Source organism: Macrotis lagotis, chromosome 5 (genome assembly GCF_037893015.1).
Source record: "Macrotis lagotis isolate mMagLag1 chromosome 5, bilby.v1.9.chrom.fasta, whole genome shotgun sequence".
Taxonomy (NCBI): domain Eukaryota; kingdom Metazoa; phylum Chordata; class Mammalia; order Peramelemorphia; family Peramelidae; genus Macrotis; species Macrotis lagotis.
The window spans coordinates 68,904,432-68,924,976 of NC_133662.1; the positions used below are offsets into that span (position 1 = coordinate 68,904,432).

The 20,545-nt window shown below is 38.4% G+C and overlaps 2 protein-coding genes across 2 annotated transcripts in view; both read left to right on the forward strand.

Annotated features, from left to right (window-relative positions):
* Positions 1–7,963: 7,963 nt before the first annotated feature.
* On the forward strand, positions 7,964–10,383 carry LOC141523840 (hsc70-interacting protein-like). The gene is given in 4 exon segments (XM_074237355.1): positions 7,964–8,143; positions 8,145–8,735; positions 8,737–8,878; positions 8,881–10,383. Coding segments are annotated over 4 exon segments (1,101 nt in total). The 5' UTR covers positions 7,964–7,987; the 3' UTR covers positions 9,093–10,383.
* Positions 10,384–19,128: 8,745 nt separating this feature from the next.
* LOC141523842 (interleukin-1 receptor-associated kinase 1-binding protein 1-like) overlaps positions 19,129–20,545 on the forward strand; it is a 30,776-nt gene continuing 29,359 nt past the window's right edge. The window contains exon 1 of the mRNA XM_074237356.1: positions 19,129–19,811. Within this exon, the coding sequence (XP_074093457.1) occupies positions 19,161–19,811 (651 nt within the window). The 5' untranslated portion in view covers positions 19,129–19,160. The remainder of the gene's footprint in view (positions 19,812–20,545) is intronic.

The following is a 20,545-nucleotide window of genomic DNA, read 5'->3' on the forward strand; positions in this document are numbered from 1 at the left end:
TTGCTAAGATTTTAGTTACGATTTTTGCATCTATATTCATCAGGGAGATAGGTCTATAATTTTCTTCCTCTGTTTTAACTCTTCCTGGTTTAGGTAACAGTACCATATTGGTTTCATAGAAAGAGTTAGGCAGAGTTCCATCTTTCCCTATTTTTCCAAAGAGTTTATATAGGATTGGAACCAATTGTTCCTTAAATGTTTGGTAGAATTCACTTGTGAATCCATCACGCCCTGGAGATTTTTTTTTAGGGAGTTCAGTAATGGCTTGCTGAATTTCTTTTTCTGAGATAGGGTTGTTTAGGTATTTAATCTCTTTTTCATTTAACCTGGGCAACTTATATTTTTGTAAATATTCATCCATTTCACTTAGATTATCAAATTTATTGGCATAGAGTTGGGCAAAATAGTTTCGAATTATTACTTTAATTTCCTCCTCATTGGTGGTGAGTTCACCTCTTTCATTTATGATACTAGCAATTTGGTTTTCTTCTTTCTTTTTTTTAATCAAATTGACCAGAGGTTTATCAATTTTGTTGGTTTTTTCATAATACCAACTTTTGGTTTTATTTATTAATTCAATAGTTTTTTTGCTTTCAATTTTATTAATTTCTCCTTTAATTTTTAGAATTTCTAATTTGGTACTTAATTGGGGATTTTTGATTTGTTCTTTCTCTAATTTTTTTAGTTGCATGTTTAGTTCATTGATTTCCTCTTTCTCCAATTTATTCATATAAGCATTTAGAGCTATAATATATCCCCTGAGAGTTGCTTTGAATGAATCCCATAGGTTTTGGTATGTTGTTTCATTATTATCATTATCTAGGATAAAATGGTTAATTCTTTCTATAATTTGTTTTTTGGTCCACTCATTTTTTAAAATGAGGTTATTCAGTTTCCAATTTGTTCTGGGTCTATATCTCCTTGGCCCTGTATTGCATATGACTTTTATTGCATTGTGATCTGAGAAAGATGTATTCACTATTTCTGCCTTTCTGCAGTTGATCATTAGGTTTTTATGTCCTAGTACATTGTCAATTTTTGTATAAGTTCCATGTACTGCATAGAAAAAGGTATATTCCTTCCTATCCCCATTCAGTTTCCTCCATAAGTCTACCATATCTATTTTTTCTAACAATCTATTTACCTACCTAATTTCTTTCTTGTTTGTTTTATGATTCGATTTATCTAGATCTGATAGTGGGAGGTTGAGGTCTCCCACTAGTAGAGTTTTGTTGTCTATGTCTTCCTGTAATTCTTTCAGCTTCTCCTCTAAGAATTTGGGTTCTGTCCCACTGGGTCCATATATATTCAATATTGAAATGACTTTATTGTCTATGGTACCTTTTAGGAGGATAAAGTTTCGTTCCTTATCTCTTTTAATGCTATCTATTTTTGCTGCTGCTTTGTCTGAGATAAGGATTGCTACTCCTGCTTTTTTTACTTCAGCTGAAGCAGAATATATTTTGCTCCAACCTTTTACCTTTACTCTATATGTATCTCTCTGCTTCAAATGAGTTTCTTGTAAGCAGCATATTGTAGGATTCTGGTTTTTAATCCACTCTGCTATTTGCTTATGTTTTAAGGGAGAGTTCATCCCATTCACATTCAAGGTTATGATTACTAATTCTTTATTGCCCTCTGTGCTATCTTCCTTCTGTTTGTATTTTCCCCCTTTCCTCCCCTTTTATCCATATTCCCCAGTCTTTTGTTTCTGAAAACCACCCCCTTCAGTGTTTTTGCCCTCCTATATCACATCCTCCCCTTTCTTTCCCCTTTCCCCTTTCCCTTTTTTCCCTTTTCCCTTCCCTTCCTTTTGTTATTTCCCCTTATTTCCCCCACTCCCCTTCCCTTTCTCCATCCCCCCTTTTAATACTTGAAAAGTTAGATGTTTTATAAGTTAACTGAGTATGTGTAGGTTGACTTTAAGCCAAATCTGATGAAAAGAAGATTCAGGTGTTTCTCCTCTGCTCCCTTCTTCCCCACTATTACCATAGGTTTTTTGTACCTCTTAGTGTAATGAGATTTACCCCATTCGATCCCCTCCCTCCTCCCGTCTCTTTCCTGTCCCCCTTTTTAGGGCGGTAGTGTTTTTTTTTTAGATCCTTCTGTCTAAGTCATAGAAAATTCTGAGTGTCTGTCCCTTCTAGTTCTGTACATTTTGTCGAAAAGAGTCAAAATTCCTGAGAGTTATTAGAGTCTTTCTCCCAAGTGGGGTTAAAGCCAGTTACATCCCATTGGATAGTAGTCTCATGGATAGGTCATGAATGTTCATCATTTCTGGCTAGGTGTATTCTCTCTGGGGTTTAGCCAATTTCAACTTACTGTATTGCATTTTTTTCTTTTACCACAACCCCCCCTTTTTTTTTTTTACCTTTTAATGTGTCTCTTGAACCTCCTGTTTGATGTCCAAATTTTCTGTTTAGCTCTGGTCTTTTCATCAGAAATTTTTGGAATTCTTCCATTTCGTTAAATGTCCATCTTTTTCCCTGGAAGAGAAGGCTCAGCTTTGCAGGAAAGTAGATTCTTGGCTGCATTCCAAGCTCCCATGCTCTTCCAAATATCTCGTTCCAGGCCCTTCGATCCCTTAAAGTTGATGCAACCAGGTCCTGCATGATCCTTGCTGTGGCTCCTTGATATTTAAATTGTTTCTTTCTGGCTGCTTGCAGGATTTTCTCTTTTATCTGATAGTTCTGCAGTTTGGCCACAACATTCCTTGGTATTTTCATTTTAGGATCTTTTTCTGGTGGGGATTGATGTACTCTTTCAATAACTACTTTGCCCTCCAATTGCATGATATCAGGGCAGTTTTGTTTAACTGACTCTTGCTGTCTCATGGAGTCACTAGTTTCTGTAGACTCCATTATTTTTTAGGGGGAGGAGTCAGGATAGAGTGTCAAGACTAGAGTCAGGAATATTTGAGTTCAAATTCTGCCTCAGACACTTGCTAGTTGCATGAGTTTAGGCAAGTCAATTTCTGCTTGCCTCCATTTCCTCTCCTATAAAATGGGGAAAATAATTAGTACCTACCTCCCAGGGTTGTTGTGAGGATTAAATGAGGGGATAGACATACATCCATTACATCAAAAAAATAGAAATTATACTAGAACCTGACAGGGTCAAAGAGAAACTCTTCCAAGTTTATCATTTAAAACCCAGAAATTTGTGTTGAGACCTAAAGAGCATCTAATCCCCTCATTATATAAATGAGAAAACTAAAAACCCATTGAGAGGGAGTGCTTTGTCTAAGGTTGTTGCAGCTTAGCAAAAGACCTTAGAGAATTTGGATGTCTGACTGGGTGCAGTATTCTTCTGCAATATGTGCACCACATATTCTCTTACATAAGTTCAGAAGTATGTCAACTTTAGAATCCCTGGCTTTGCAGAAAAGATTATCATGTAAACTGCATAAAATGGTAATTATTTGCAATGAATGGGTAATGCAGATGGGGCAGAAGAGGGTACAGATGACACATTCTGAAATCCCTTGAGCTTCTCCTGGGATCTTCATGTTTCAGGGAACCCAAAGGAAGCACAAATTAGAAGAGAGCAGGTGAAGCTGATTTCTGTTTCTTATGAATGAGAATTATTTCATTCTTTGTAAAAGTACAGGGATGAGTGTAGTAGAAAGAGCACTGAACTTAGACTCAAAAGAGCTCTGGAATCCTACCCCCCTCACATATAATGAGCATATAACCATGGACAGCCTCTAAGTGAGATCAATAATATCATGAGTTATACATGGTTATTTGGAGGACCAAATGAAATAATACATACTGTGTGTTGCAAACCCTAAAGTATTATGAATAGATGCCAGACTTTGTTTTTATTGTTACCATGTTCAGAATAATTATTACAGAACTGAGAACAGTGGTTTGGCAGGTCATGCTAATTCCTCACCTCACCTGACTTACAAGGAATGACACTCTGAGTAGAGCCATTTTCTACTGGGACTGAAAATACTATTCTTTCCTTTGAGAAAATACTAATGCAGAATGAAGGGGAGAGGGAGAAAGAAAAAGGGAAGTTGGAGGAGGAAAAGATATGATGTTAACCAGAGAATCTTCTAACTTCTAGAATAGTCTGAATATAAGAAGGAACTTTATAACCTTTGCCTGAGCTGAGGGAGAGGGCTATGCACTCTACAATGCAAGAGAGAGGTTTAGTAGACCCAGTGACTCACACACACACACACACACACACACACACACACACACACATCCCCCTTGGATGATGAATAAAAAAGTAAGTAGACCTAAAGATGGCTCCTAGTCTACCCATCATTTGAGGAATTAACAAACTATGCTATATAAATGGAGTGTAAGAGATTGTCCTGAAAGAAATTTTGAAAAATTGCTTCAGAGAAAGACATAAAGACTTACATGAACTTGGGAGCAGCTAGGTGCCACAGTGGATAGAGCACTGGCCCTGGAGTCAGGAGTACCTGAGTTCAAATCCAACCTCAGACACTTAATAATTACCTAGCTGTGTGGCCTTGGGCAAGCCACTTAACCCCATTGCCTTGCAAAAACCTAAAAAAAAGACAAAAAAAGAACAAACAAAAAAGACTTACATGAACTTATACAGAGTAAAGTGGGAAAAAAAAAGAGTAAAGTAAACAGAACTTTAGAAGAATAAACAATATAAGAACAGCATGATAAATAGTTTTGAAAACTGAAGAATTTTGATAAAAACAATAATCAACTATAATTCCAGGCAACAGATAATGAAGAATGCCATCCTGATAGAGGAGTGATAAGATTAAATATATACAGAAGGAGATACACATGGCCAATATAAAAATTTATTTTTCTTAACTATGTCTATTTGATACAAAGGCTTTTTTCTCTTTGGTTTTTTTGGGGGGAGGGAGAGGAATAAAAATGCTTAATAATTTTTAAAATTTAAATTTTTAAAAAGATGATATTTCACCAGAAAGCTAAAACTTAGGCCCAGTGAGAGGCTAAAATAGCTGCAGGCTTTTCCTTCAACAAAAACCCTAATTATCTCCAACAGATGGTAAAAGTGATTGAAGGAACAGTCTGACAAAGCTGAAACCCCCCTTCTTCAGATAGCCCAAATAACAATATTCAATTTGAACATCTTCAGCTCACTGTGGTAATACTCTGAAAAATCAGTACCCATTAAAAATTCATCTTTTTTTAAAATTATGCTGACCTGACTTTTGGAGGATTCAGAGCACAATTGAGCTACTTATAAATTCCAACCAAGATTTCTTAAAAGTCTGGTATTGATTTGCAGAAAATAAAATAAGAGTACTTCAATTTACAAATTTTGATCAAAAGTAAATGAGCTTATTATAAACTCATTATGTTTCTTTCTGCTGATGACTTACTTTATGCAATCTTTTCAAATCCTAGATAAGAACCTAGCGCACATGTTTTATAAGGAGAATTTTATCTGAAATGACTGCATCATTTCTAATGAATTGATAAAATACTACAGAGTAACTTAATCATCATCAAAATTATTTGCTAATGCAGTAAAATATCACTTAAATATATAAAGAATTCAAACAACTATATAAGAAAAAGGCATTCCCCAAGGATTCATCAAGATATGGATAGGGGTGGCTAGGTGGCACGGTGGATAGAATCCAGGCTCAGACACTTAATAATTACCTAGTTGTGTGGCCTTGGGCAGCCACTTAACCCCATTGCCTTGCAAAAACCTTAAAAAAAAGATATGAATAGATAGTTCTAAATAAAAAGATGTTACAAATCACTAACAATAAGAGAAATGTTCATTAAAACAGCTTTACTTTACTGGTGAGATTGGAAAAAGATGACAGAAGTGTACAATAGTCATTATGGAAGGGCAGGTACATTAATACTTGATTGGTGGTCCTATGAATTGGTTCAACCATCCTGAAAAATAAATCGGAGCTGTACTCAAGAAATCTGCACACTCACCCTTTCAGACCAGCTCTTTTATTGATTTTTTTTATTAACCCTGTCAAGGGCAGGAATAATGGATCCATATTTATGGTTCTATTTTTGTTGAAGCATAAAAAATAGAAACAAAATAGGCACTCATCAATTAGAAAGGAAGGAATGAAAAAACAAAGGGAAGGAGAGAGAGAGAGAGAGAGAGAGAGAGAGAGAGAGAGAGAGAGAGAGAGAGAGAGAGAGAGAGAAGAAAGGGGAAAGAAAAGGAAAAGGAAAAGGAAAATAGAAGGGAAAGTTAGAGAGAAAGGAAAGGAGAGGAGTGCTTATTGAGTGTTTATTGAAGTATGCCAGACACTTCAATTTCCAAGCTAAGTGCTTTACAAATATTTATAAATATATCTTGTTTAATCCTAAAGACATAAGTACCATTATTCCCATTCTATAGTTGAGAAAACTGAAGCAAACAGAAGTTAAGTAACTTGTCCAGGTCCCACAACTAATAAGTATTTGAGGCCAAAGCTGAACTCTGTTCTTCCTGTCTCCAAGTCCAACACTCTATGCACTAATCCATCTGGAATTTTAATTTGTCATGAGAAATGATTAATATGATGGATTCAGAGAAACTTGGGAAGACATAGATAAACTGATACCAAGAAATTTGCAAAACCAAGATAACAATTTATACAGTGCACATAATAATGTGAAAGAAAACAACTTTGAAAGATCTCAAAACTCTGGTCAGAACAATGAACAATATTGACCTCAAAAAACTGATACCTTCCACCTTTTTGGCAGTGAGGGATTGAACCAAAAGTGCAGTCAGTATGACCTATGCATTCTCAGACATAGTTAATGTGTTTATTTGTTTCAGTTATAAGACTTCTTTTAGTGAAATCGGTGAGGGGGCTTAATATAGACTAGTAGTTAAAAGCAATTAGTCTCAGGTTCCCTTTTTTATGGGAAATATTCACATAGAATACAACAAAAATCATCTTATCTGAAGGAGAAAGGTACATGTGCCAAGTGAATAAATCATTACCATTAACTCCACTACCACTCTGTTACCACATGCAAATATAGTCAATCTGGGACCCTGAATTCAAGACTCTGAGAGAAACAAAGCCTTTCTGCACACCAACCCTCTGTCCCCAGTACAGCTATCATTGAGAGAAGCAAATCCTTTAGAAAAAGGATCCTTGCCAACACCCAAACTAACTCCTGACCAACTGCTATTATTAAACATGTAAATCCAAGAGCCCTAGGAATGACTGTACTCCCAGGTCAATGGTCCTGCTTCCAGCCTTGACCCCACAGCCATAATCTGTGAAAGTTATATGGTAACTATATGGTAACTGCTTCTATGGGTGCTAAAGCCTATGTCTCCTCAGCAACCACAGCTACTAGAGATCCAGAAAAAAACTTCTTGCCACCAAAGTCCTTGGAATTGTTAAATGGTTCAGAATTAGGAGTATATATGATTTTATCAGTGAAAATGACATTAAGGGGAAGCTACGTGGCACAATGAGTAGAGCACCAGCCCTAGAGTCATGGGGACCTGAGTTTAAGACACTTTATAATTACCTAGCTGTGTGGTCTTGGGCAAGTCACTTAATCTCTAAATACTTACATGAATAAAGATATACAATTTCCCAAGAACTGCTTTGGCTGTATCCCTTAAGTTTTGCTATGGTGTATGACTTCTTTTAAATAAAGCTTCCTTTTTTGTTTACATTTGCTTCCAAACTTCTCAATTATTTGCAATATCTTTTGGAGATTTTCAAAGTAATGTTACATTTGGGGGAGTGGAGATAAGAGTATATAATCCTGCTCTGTTTCCCACTCATCCATTTTGTCCTATTCATTTTTCATTACAAAATGATCTTTTAGGAGTCTTCTCGTCCGGCGCGCGCCCGCGCGAGAAGCCGCCCGCCGCCGCCGCTGCTGCCGAGCCCGCCGCCCCGGCCCCGGCCCCGGCCCCGGCCCCGGCCCCGGCCCCGGCCCCGGCCCCGGCCCCGGCCCCGGCCCCGGCCCCGGCCCCGGCCCCGGCCCCGGCCCCGGCCCCGGCCCCGGCCCTGTCCGCCATGGACAGCCGCAAGCTCAGCGAGCTCCAGGCCTTCATCAGGCTCTGCCAGCAGGACCCGGGCCTCCGGCACACGGAGGAGCTGCGCTTCCTCCGGGACTGGGTGGAGAGTATGGGTGGTAAAATTCCACCTGTTCCACGAAAAGTGAAATCGGAAGGAAAAAATCAAGGAGGAAAAGACTGAAAGTAAGAAACCAAAGGAACCCCCCAAAGTAGAAGAGCTACAGAGTAAGGAAAGTGACGTGGAGATTGATAAAGAAGGAGTGATTGAAGCAGATACAGATGCCCCGCAGGAAATGGGAGATGAGACTGCCGCGATTACGGATGAGATGATGGATCAAGCGAAAGAAAAGAAAGTGGCAGCCGTTGACGCCCTCAATAGTGGTGACCTGAAGTCCGCCATTCAGTTACTCACAGAGGCCGTCAAACTGAATCCCCGTTTGGCCATTTTACATGCTAAGAGAGCCAGTATCTATATAAAACTGCAAAAGCCCAATGCCGCTATAAGAGATTGTGACAGAGCGATTGAAATAAATCCAGACTCCGCCCAGCCCTACAAGTGGCGAGGGAAAGCCCACAGACTCCTTGGCCACTGGGAGGAGTCAGCTCGGGGTCGTGCCATGGCTTGTAAACTGGACTATGATGAAGATGCCAGTGCTATGCTGAAGGAAGTTCAGCCAAGGGCTCAGAAGATTGCTGATCATCGGCGAAAATATGAGAGAAGACGTGAGGAACGAGAGATCAAAGAAAAGGCTAGAAAGGGTGAAGAAGGCTAGGGAAGAGCATGAACGAGCCCAAAGGGAGGAAGAAGCCCGGCGAACTTCAGGACCCCAATTTGGCGGTTTTCCAGGTTTTTCCGGAGGTATGCCTGGGAACTTTGGGGGCATGCCTGGCATGGGGGTGCCATGCCTGGGATGGCAGGGATGCCCGGCCTCAACGAGATTCTTAGTGATCTGGAAGTGCTTGCAGCCATGCAGGACCCAGAAGTGATGGTGGCATTCCAGGATGTGGCACAGAACCCTGCGAACATGTCAAAATATCAGAGCAACCCAAAAGTTATGAATCCCATCAGCAAATTGTCAGCCAAATTTGGAGGTCAAGCATAAATGCCCTTTTAACAATTAAAGCCCTTCACTGATGGAAAAACAACCCAGATCACTTAATGGACCTCGCAATAATACAAACCAACCGTACCTCTGACCTTCTGGTGAAGAAAACTGGGGTGCTTGGAAGATAATCCCCTCCCTCCTCTGCCCCCAATGCAACTGGAGCATTTTACAGTGATTGGTTGGCCATTAGTCTATCACATAATGTTATACTACTCCTGAATCACAAACTTAAGAACCATAAAAGCATTTTCCAAAACTTTAAAATCATTTAAAGGAGAAAGGAAAGGTAGTGCTTAAAATTATTTTCTTTACTAATCATTTTGACTTTCCTTTGAACTGGAATAGATTTCAGGGTGAGGAAGAAGAGACTTGTATTAAAGATTTCTTATCCAGTCAGAGTGGAAAATTGGTTTAATCAGAGAGAGGTGAATATTCCTCTTGTAACTATGTAAAATTTGAAATGGGTTCATACCTATTGGGGTTTTTTGGTTTTTTTTTTTAAATTCTGATGTGCTTTTTAAAAGATGGCAAAATCAAATGTGGGACCACCAATAACAGTAAGAACCTGAGCAGAGACTGGAACTGCCTGCGTGTGAGGGCTGCAGAAATGTTATCAGGTGTTCTCTCCCATGGTATTGTGGGAGAAATAAAACAAATTAGACCCTATGTGGAGATGAGGGCATGCATTTTGGAAATGCTTCTGTGAGACTGACTCCCCACCTTGTAATCTTGGCTCCTCTGCTGTCCATACAGCACTGTAAGAGTTTGGATTTCTGTTTAGGGCAAGGAAGGAGGAGAGGGTCCTTTTATTTTTAGATGCGAATTGTTTGCCTTTCCTCCACAAGAAGATGCCCTGACCCTCACTTGGGTCTCTTTTCAGTTGTTTTCCACAAGTCTATTTTTTCTCATTTTATTAGGCTAAAGATAGCCCTATCATACCATCAATATTTATGAAGGCACCATTCAAAGTATACCTAATCATGCAAGTATTATCAAAAGCTTGGTTTAATGTAAAATGCAACCCTTAATTGTTTCTGTGTATATATAGACTAATATACCCTTAAAGTCTGATTTGGCCTAGAAATTTTATTTTCATTCAGTGTGGGACCCTGAAGACCCCAAGTGGTTTACTTATTTTTCTGTACTAAAAATCAAAGGGAAGAAGTTTCTAGTATTCTTTCTTTTACTTTGGAAATATCCCTTGAAAATTACATTTGCATTAATCTTTCCATTTGGGGGAGGGAGGGTGTGAGGATTGAATTAGCAGATACATAAACATGTAGGTGAACTTGGCTATATGATCCAATATTAAATACATGATTTATAAATAGATTAGATTTGTGATTCTTTTTTGCATTGTAGAATTGTTTATTTTATGAGGATCTCATTGCTGCTTTCTGGTAGGGTGGTATTCCTTTCTGTAGGTGGCTAGCTGTTGCATCTGCCACCTCTGCTTTCCTTTCCTCAGTTGACTTTTAAATAATAGTAAGCTGGGCCCCATTCAGAAAACTACCCTGGTTCTGCCTGTATGGACAAGGCTTCCATCCAAAGACATTCTGAAGGATAGTGCATTCCTTGTGCACCACCTGTGTAGGATAGAAGTAGCTGGGGGGGGGGGGCAGTAGGAGGAACATAGACCTTCCCTGAAAGATAAGGCATTGATGAACTGATAACACTTTGCCCAGATAATGGGGTAGGCCAGGGCAGGAGAGATGGACACTTGTGCTCAGGCAGAGACCCCTTCTTATGACTCCATCAGGACAACTCCAATGCTCCCAGAATCCTAGATTTTTCTCTTGGTTTTCTAAACCTTACTTCCTACATTTAAGCAGCACAAAAAGCTTGTCCTAATTGAGTCTGGGGAAGCCATATTCAGCTTCTGTTGGGCCTGATTGGTTTGCAGATACAAAGCTTATTCTTCATTTGCCTAGAACACAACGTAAGAGCCAAGCCTGACTTTTTTTTCTTGTACTAACAATTCTACAAGAAAGAAAAATGTGAAAGGAAGGAAGGTTTTGTTTTTGCTTTAAAATAGAAACTATTGGATATTTTAGTCACTTTCACAAATAAAAGTGTGCTTTTCAAACTGAAAAAAAAGGAGTCTTCTCAAAGAATGACAAGACAAATAAGTAAATGAAATAAAATAGATTTTTTGTTTCTTAGAGGAATATCTGGGGATATCTATGGCAATAAGATTTTATACAAATCTATACTCCATAAATGCTGTGAATAATACTAAACTATCCAATTCCTTATAGCATATTCAGTTTTTAAGTCACAGAGCTAATAGGATTTTCTAAGAACACATTTTTCCATTTATTTGCTTCCATCTGGGATCATAATTTTTCAAGTATTTCATTAAAATTGGAAATGATTCAAAAATGAAAGAGAACTAGTTAAAACTTCCAATATGTGATAGATATGTCACCTTTGCATTAAAAATATACTCTCTCTCTCTCTCTCTCTCTCTCTCTCTCTCCACCCTTTCTCTTCCTCCCTCCCTCTTTCCCTCTTTCTCTCCCTCCTCCCAAATTTCTCTAGCTCTCCTCAATTGACCAATAATGGGTTGAAGGCTAAGTTCTTTTGGTCATTCTTTGAGTCTTGATTGGTTCAGAATGAATGTAAATAGAAATTGTTTCTGTTTTTCCCAGAAACCCTAAGTATCTAACTCTTCAAGATTGATTTATTTTCTTCTTTTGTACTATGTAAAAGACACTTTTTTGCTTTTTTTCCCCTTACCTCTTTAGTCAAAGGGAAACCCTGAGCATCTTACCCTCTTCACCTAATTTTTTAAGAGAGTGGTCATTCTAGGCCTCTTTTTCTCTTTTCTACCTTACCTAACCTTAATCACTAGTTGGGCATTGTGTCAGTCAAATTGTGACCTGGGAAAGACCTAACTTTAAAAGACCAAGGACTATTGCATCTAGGGCCATCTCCAGTGGCCTTAATCTATATCTGGCCACTAGATGGTTCTAGAGGAGAAAGTGAGCCTAGTGACTTTTCACTTCACCCTTTCATTGAAATCCAACTCACTTGCATTTCATAGCACCACTTCCCTGATGTCAGTCCAAAGGACAAAAAAATATCGATCAATCAAGATAGAACTAGAGAAATAACTTGAGTGGAGCACCTTCTGGTGGCAAAATCATATATATACATATATATATATATATATATATATATATATATATATATATATATATATATATATATCAGATTCTAAGCTTATTCAAACCCAAAAACTGAATTTTTATCAATGTACACAGATATAAGTCAATACAAATATCACATTGGATTTCTGCCATTCCTACAAACTTACTTCATGGACTTTTTCATAGGTGAAGATGCTCATCCTAGAGAATTTTTACATATTTTCATGTTTTTGAAGAAAAGGATAGGGTTTTTAGCTGAATTTTTTCTTCTGCTTCTTAAAATGTTTTAACTAGAATTGTTCATTTTTAGTTTAGATGGTGATTATTTTCTCTTGATATTTTCTTTCCTTGAGATCAATCCTTGAGATTGAAGTCAATATATAGGATTATAAATGCATTATGTTTGTAGTTATATTATTTTATTATGAATGTTGCCTTATAATATTATTACATTGTTAATCACATCTGCTCAGAGTTAATAATAGTAAGGTAATATGAATTACAGATACTTAATTTGAAATTGAATTCAGTGACAGACTGTTTTGTCATATTGTAATAATCAGGTATTATTATGGAATACCATATATTATTTGTATTTGCATATTTATTTTAGTTTTTTATTATTATATGCCATTGCATAATTGTATGTTTACTAATTGTATTAGTTATATTAACCTTAGTTTTTAACAAGCATTTAAACAAAATTAAGACCAAAAATTTTTAAAAATAGAGCATGAAGGGATATAAAACCTGAAAGGGGCTTCTAATTCTAATAGTATAGAAATAAGTCTTCTTATTAAAAAGAGATTATTTTAAATTTATATTTTTATCAATTACAAGTAAAATTACTTTTAGAATTTAAAATTTTTGAGTTCAAATTCTCTCTTCTTCTCCTTCCCTGCATTGAAAAAGTAAGCAATTTGAAATTAATGGGCATCTCCTCAATTTCCAATTCTATGCCACCACAAAAAAAAAATACGTCTCTTTGGGACATATATCTAGTAGTGGGATTATTGGGTCAAAGGGAATGCACAATTTTATAGCCCCTTGGACATAGTTCCACATTGTTTGAGAATGGCTAAATCAGTTCACAACACCAATAACACATTAGTGTTCCATTTTTTCCACATTCTTTCCAATATTTGTCATTTTCCTTTTTCAGTTAGAGCCATTCCAATAGATGTGAAAGTACCATTTAATTTGCATTTTTCTAATCAATAATGATTCAGATTATTTTTTTTTTTAGGATTTTGGAAGGCAAATGGGGTTAAGGGGCTTGCCCAAGGCCACACAACTAGGTAATTATTGTGTCTGAGGCCGGATTTGAACTCAGGGCTGGTACTCTATCCACTGTACCACCTAGCTGCCCCCAGATTATTTTTTATATGACTATAGATAACCTTGATTTGTTCTTCAGAAAACTGTCAGTTCATGTCCTTTAACCATTTATCAATTTAAGAATAACTCATATTCTTATGAATTTGATTTGGTTATCTATTGAGAATTGAGGCCTTTATTAGAGAAACTTTAAAAAAAAATTCCCATTTCCTGCTTTCCTCCTAATTTGGACTGAATTGGTTTTACTGGAGCAAAGCCTTTTAATTTGCATCCCATAGTTTCACTATCTTGTTTAGTCATAAATTTTTCCTTGAACCACAGATCTAAAAGGTAAAATATAACATGTTACTCTAATTTGCTTATATCACCTTTTATTCTAAGTCATATACCCATTTTAACTTTTTCTTGGTAGGTGGTCTGATTCATATTTTTGCTAAACTGTTTTCCAGTCTTTTGGTTTTTGGTTTTTGTTGTCCTTGTTTTGTTTTGTTTCCTCATTGCCTATTTTAATTCCTTCAGTTTCTTTTTCTTCTGTTATTGCTACAGCTAGCATTTCTAGGACAACATTGAACAATAGTGGTGATAAAGGGCATCCTTGCTTCACCTCTGAATTTTCTGAGACTTCTGACTTATCCCCAATACAAATAATGATTTGTGATGGTTTGAGAAAAATACTATATATCAATTTAAGGAAAGTTTCAAAGATTCCAATGTATTATAGTGTTTTTAATAGGAATGTGTTGTACTTTTCCAAAAGCTTTTTCTTTATCTATAGAGATAACCATATGATTTTTGTTAGTTTTTGATTTTCCTAGTACTCAGCCAGCCCTATATTCTTAGTATAAATTCCACTTGGTCATAATGTATGTTTGTGATATATTACTGTAATCTCCTTGCTAGTACTTAATCTAAAAATTTTGCATCAATATTCATCAAAGAAGTTGTTCTATAATTTTCTTTATCTGTTTTGCTTTTCCTGGTTTCAGCACCATATTTGTACCATAAAAAGAACTTGGTTGGACTCCTCCTTTACCTATTTTTCCAAACTGAAAAGAGATTTAAGACATTTAGGTAATCATCAACCATTAAAATATGAAACCACACTCTGTCTAAGGTTCCAGAAATATTCAATCATTCCAAAATTCCTATCACAACAGCTAGGGACAGTATTAGAAATTGTTCACAAAGACTCCCTCTAAAGAAGAGGGCTCGGGGCATCTAAGGTGGTTGCGGGGGTCCAGCCTCCATGGGGTCCTTGGAACCTGACAGAAAGGATAGTCGGCGAAATGAGTTGAGTCAACAAGTGGGTAAAGGCAGGAGCAGGTTGACTGACTGTCAGCTGCTTAGATTTATTTTTATAGTTTCAGAATCATGTATGTTTCAAGCAAGCAAGCAAGCTGAGATCATTTCCTTGGTTACAAGAGTGTACAATTTTCATCACCAATCATATAGTACATATGGTTACAAGTTTTAATCATGTGATTACAAGTTTAAGTAATAATCATATAGTTAATTGATTTCTTATCCCTACTCAGACCATGATGACCTTAACCTGTCTGTTACCTTATTACTACATTGTATAATTGTTAATTCATTTAAAGTTATTAAGCAATTCTTTTAATGGAAAGTTTTTTATATTTCTTGTGTAATGTTTTTAGATACACTTCCTTAACAATCTATAGTGAGGGTCTTTATGCTTGTCCACCCATCCATTAACTCTTACAATAACCGATTTTTCTTTCAGGTCTTGTTGGTAGAAGCCACAGTTTCTGTGACTTTTTTATTCTTTCCCATTTAACTAAGGCTGTTAGAGTTCACATATCGGTCACCTGTACTATTTTCTCACCATCTTTTTCATATATTCCTGTGTATGATAAGGGGGGGCAAAACTATTAATTTCCCTGGAATTCTATCTGACCCATCTTGTATCTGTTTTCCCTGTATATATTCTGGCATCTCCCTGGAATTCCCAGTGTTGGGTTTTCCAGAGATTTCATAATGTTGAAGCCTTTTGTATGCTTTAGGGAGAGGTAGTCCTGTTAAATTTGGACAGAGTTTACAATCTGTTTTAGTCAAGGAATTTTTCTGAAATCCTTCCTTTATAGTCATTCCAGTATTAGGGTGAGTAAATATTGCAATCAATAATAAACCTATAAATATTGGTATGCATGAAATCCCTATATATTGAAGAAGGAAATGTTGTTCCATCAGACAGTGTGACTGCCTTGAGTCTTCTTGCTGCGACTGTGTCAAACAGCTTAGAGACCCTGGCTCCCAACAGGTGACACAGTGGATAAAGCACCGGCCCTGGAGTCAGGAGTACCTGGGTTCAAATGTGGTCTCAAACACTTAATAATTGCCTAGCTGTGTGGCCTTGAGCAAGCCACTTAACCCTACTTGCCTTGCAAAAACCTTAAAAGAAAAAAAAAGAGGGCTTATTTTGTCAATATGTCTTTTTTTTATTTAGTATTTTATCTTTATTTTTCCCTAGTTACATGTAAAATCATTTTTAACATTCATTTTTAAAATTTTGAATTCCTAATTCTGTCCCTTCCTCTATCCTATAACCCCTCATTGAGAAGGCAATTTCCATAGAAGTTACACATGTATAATCATACAAAATATTTCCATATTAGGCATTTTGTGAAATAAACAAGAAAAATAAAGCTTAAAAAAGTATGTTTCACCATCAAAGCTTTATTTGGGAATGGATAGCATTTTTCATTATAAGTCTTTAAGAGTTGCCTTGGATTATTATATTGCGGAGATTAGCTAACACATTCATAGCTGATTATTTTACAATACTGATGTTACTTTGTATACAATTTTGCATCAACTCATATAAGTACAGGTTCTTCTAAGAGCATCCTGCTCATCATATTTTATAGCACAACATATTCCATCATAATCACATACTGCAATTTCTCGATGCAAAGGATGCAAGGTGTACCCAAGGAGCAACCAAATGAAATCCACCTTGCTGATTTCTGACCTTTTCAAAAGATATCTAGGAAAATTTTTTCTATATAGGCTGGAAGGTCTCAAAAAAAAAAACTAATCAAAGTAGCCATTGATTAGTGATATCATCACCGAATCTAATAATCTATTACACATCAACTCTAGTGGTATGTGTGAAAGAAGAATGAGAATGTAGAAAAGTGTATAGACTACTGGACTATGAACAAGAGCCCTTCAAAACCTGGCCATAAACTGTATTTAAAGCCTCAGTGGACATTTCTTTCCTCTCACAGTTTATAATTCACCCAAACTGAATTTTTCTCACTTCTTCCAATATAACCCTCAATCATCCATTTTATGTCTTTGCACTGGACATCCCTCATCCTGGAAAGAGGATCAAAGAAGGGCTAGAATCATCCAAGCAGTAATTTTGTGTTCCCTGTTTTCTTTTAATCCATAAGCCTGAAGTAGGTAGAAAGAAAATCCTTCTCTCATTTTTCTATTCTTTTGAATTTTGATTATACTAAGGTCAAGATCCCTATGCCAGGACCACCCCTCTTTTTACTTCCCTATTAGGAGACAACATGTTTTCCAGAGCTAAAATCCAGCGAGTCAGTTGTTTACTGAGTTTGACATAACAATAATCCTTTGGGGACACCCTCTAGATGAAAAGCCACAGCAAAATCCCAGAATTGTTTCACACCAACACCAAGTGTTCTCCAACTTTGGACATGGACTTGCAGTATTCCTCTTCCATTTCACGAAGCCCTACTATTAATCAAACTTGTCTCATTGTAGCTGTTACCCCTCACTTCATGTCTACAGTTCACTACATAGCCACTAGTAAAAATATTGAGATTTTTCCATACCAAAGTGGGTCCCCTATTCAAGAAGGGCCCGGCACATTTGTCTAATTTCCCTCCCTCAAAGGGATAAAGAAAGCTTTTTGCTTATGATCACTATTAGCTCTTTGGTTTTTATTTTGGTATTTCAGAGTTAATTGTGGTTGTGATGACCTATGTGAGCAATCTGATATTTTTGCTTAAAGTCTGTGACTCTTTGGTCATTTGTGACCAGGTTGACTCATATTTAAAACTATGAATTCATAACATATTAAGGGTCTGAATATATGGATTGAATAAATACTGATCAGAGATAATGATTATTTTTTTCTTCATAAACCTACCTACCATTATAGCTGACCCTTAAAAACTGATTAGTTGATTAACAACTATGTCTGAGGAAGTAATATGGGACCTTTAGGCATTATTTAAGCTCTTTAAACATTGTCTTACATTCAATAATTACCTAGCTGTGTGGCCTTGGGCAAGCCACTTAACCCCATTTGCCTTGCAAAAACATAAAAACATAAATGACAGATATTGTCTTAGAAATATGTTGAACTACCGACCCCTAATCTGACTTCCAAGTTCCACCACCAACTCAATACAATTTAAGATTTTGCTTGTATAATACCTACTATGTCAAGTAGTACAGACATACAAAGTCCCTGCCTTCAAAGAACTGCATAGAATAGCAGATAAAGGACCAGATTTGGCCACAGGAAATACTGTTCAACTCTAGTTCCTTCACATAGCTATGTTACCAAGCATATCACTTACATTTCTCAAAGCCTTTCCTCTAGTATCTACCTGTAAGGATTGCTGTAAGGTTTTAAATGAAAGAATGGTTAAAGGTTTAAATGTGATAATTATCTCTTTTTGTAGCAACTTTTATGGAGAGGGGAAATAAGTACATAAAATAAATACGAAGTCAATTTGGGAAGTCAGACACTAGCAACTGAATAAGGAAAGACTTTTTGTAAGAGCCAGGACTTGAGGGGTGGCTAGTTGGGGCAGTAGATAAAGCACCCGCCCTGGAGTCAGGAGTACCTGGGTTCAAATCTGGTCTCAGACACTTAATAATTACCTAGCTGTGTGGCCTTGGACAAGACACTTAACCCCGTTTGCCTTGCAAAAACCTTAAAAAAAAAAAAACCTGATACTTGAGCTAACTCTTGAAGGGAAGTTAGATTCCAAAAAGTCAGAAGTGAGAGTAAAGAGATAAATGAGTCAGAACTCAAATAAGTATAAGGGGGAGCAGCAAGTAGGCTAGATTGGAAAAGATGTAAAAATCAGCCTGGAAAAATTAGCGAGAACCAGCAGCTTTACATGTCAGATTGACATTTGTATTGATATTATCGTTGAGTTATTGGGGAGCCGCTAAGGCTCTGATTGCATTTTGGTCCCCATGATCATTTTGGCAAGTCTGTAGAGGATGGATTGGAAAAGAAGGGGATTACAACAATTCAAGCAAGAGGGTTCACAGGGTCACAGACTGAGAGCCGGAAGCAGGGGTGGAGCGGGATATAATTCTAGCCAGTGTTTGACTTTTTGGGGTTTTTTTTTTTGCCACGCTAGACAAGCGTGAATAGCACAGATTACATTTTAAAACGTGAGTCCGTCCCGGGGGCTGGAAGGGGTCTCCAATGCGACCCCTTTTCTAGGGGGAAGATAAGGGCGCGGGGGGCCGGGAGGGAGGAAACGAGGGAAAGGTTCTGGGGCTCCAAACCCCGCCCCAACCCATTGTCCTCCTAGTCGGGCCCAAAGTCATCACAATGTGCCGCGGGTACGCCATCGGCACGCCACAGAAGATGCTCACCCCGCAGCCCGGGGGAGGCCCGGAGGAGTCGGGCTTCCAAGACGAAAGGAAGCGGTTCGCCCGGGGCCCAGCCGGCCCGCGACTGCCTGAGATGCAGCGAAAGCGCCACGGGAAGCGGTCGCCCGCCCTGGCCCCGCACAAGAGAGAAAGGACTTCCCGGCATTCCCTGCGCGAGCCCGAGGGCTCCCGGGAAACGCGCCGCCAGTCCGTTTCCTCCCCGTTTCCCTCCCAGGACACCGTAGCGCGCGGTTGCCATGGGGAACTGAGGTCGGTTTCCATGCCTTGGCCCGCCACAAGCCAGTCCCGGGTGTTCGCCGAGCTGGCGCCGCTAAGCGAGAGGGGCCGGGATGGCTTCCCGGGCCCCGGCGGGGAGGCGCCGCCGAACCTCAACACCCAGCTGCCCCAGTGCGCGTCGGCCCTGGCCTCGGCCCAGAATCCCGCCCGCGAGGTGCACGTGAGCGGCGCGGCCGAGATGTCCTGCGGCCCCGACCGGGCCTCGGTGACGGTCAAGATCAGCAGCACCAAAACCTCGGCCGCCGAGGCCAAGAACAGCGTGGGCCGCCGCCTGGACTACATCACGCAGAACCTGCAGAAGCCGGGCGCCCAGGTGAGCGAGGGGCAAGGGGCAAGGGGCAAGGGGCAAGGGGCGGGAGGAGACAGCCGCCACGCCTCCCCAGAGTGCGCAAAGTGAAACCCCTAGCTTAGACAGCGAAACGCGTTTCTCCCCCAAAATCGGTGGGTTTTTCCTTAAGAGTTCCTGCTGAATGTAAAGGCAAACTCTTTTTGTTCGATCCACTTTTATTTTTTTTAATTTACCCCCCCGCCCCCACAGAAGGCAGTCTGTTAGTCTGTAAATAAAAAAATAAAAATAATGTTTCCTGGTCGTGAGAATCAAAGGTATCAATTTTCAGGTTTCTCTTGGATTGTTTACAGTAATCGACACGAAATCTGCAAGTCCTAAAAATAAAGATTTAAAAATAAAGACAAGTCCAGATGCTCCACTGTTTCCATGGCATCCATTGATCTCAGTTGAATGGGATGGATGAGAGAGAAATCATTCGATTCATTTTAAAACTTTGTTTTGTTTTGTTTTTTAATTTCCAATACACATACCCAGGGAAGTGAGCATTGAAATGTGGAGAAGTTGCTGGCTGATTGGAAAAGTCTTTGCCTTTCCATTCTGCTTCAGTCAGAGGGATCAGCCTTACCTAAGAGGACTGAAATGATGGGTCCTGACACCTGCCTTCCTTTAGAAATAAAAAATAAAAATAATGCTTCCTGGTTGTGAGAATCAAAGGTATCAGTTTTGAGGTTTCTCTTGGATTGTTTACAGTAATCGAC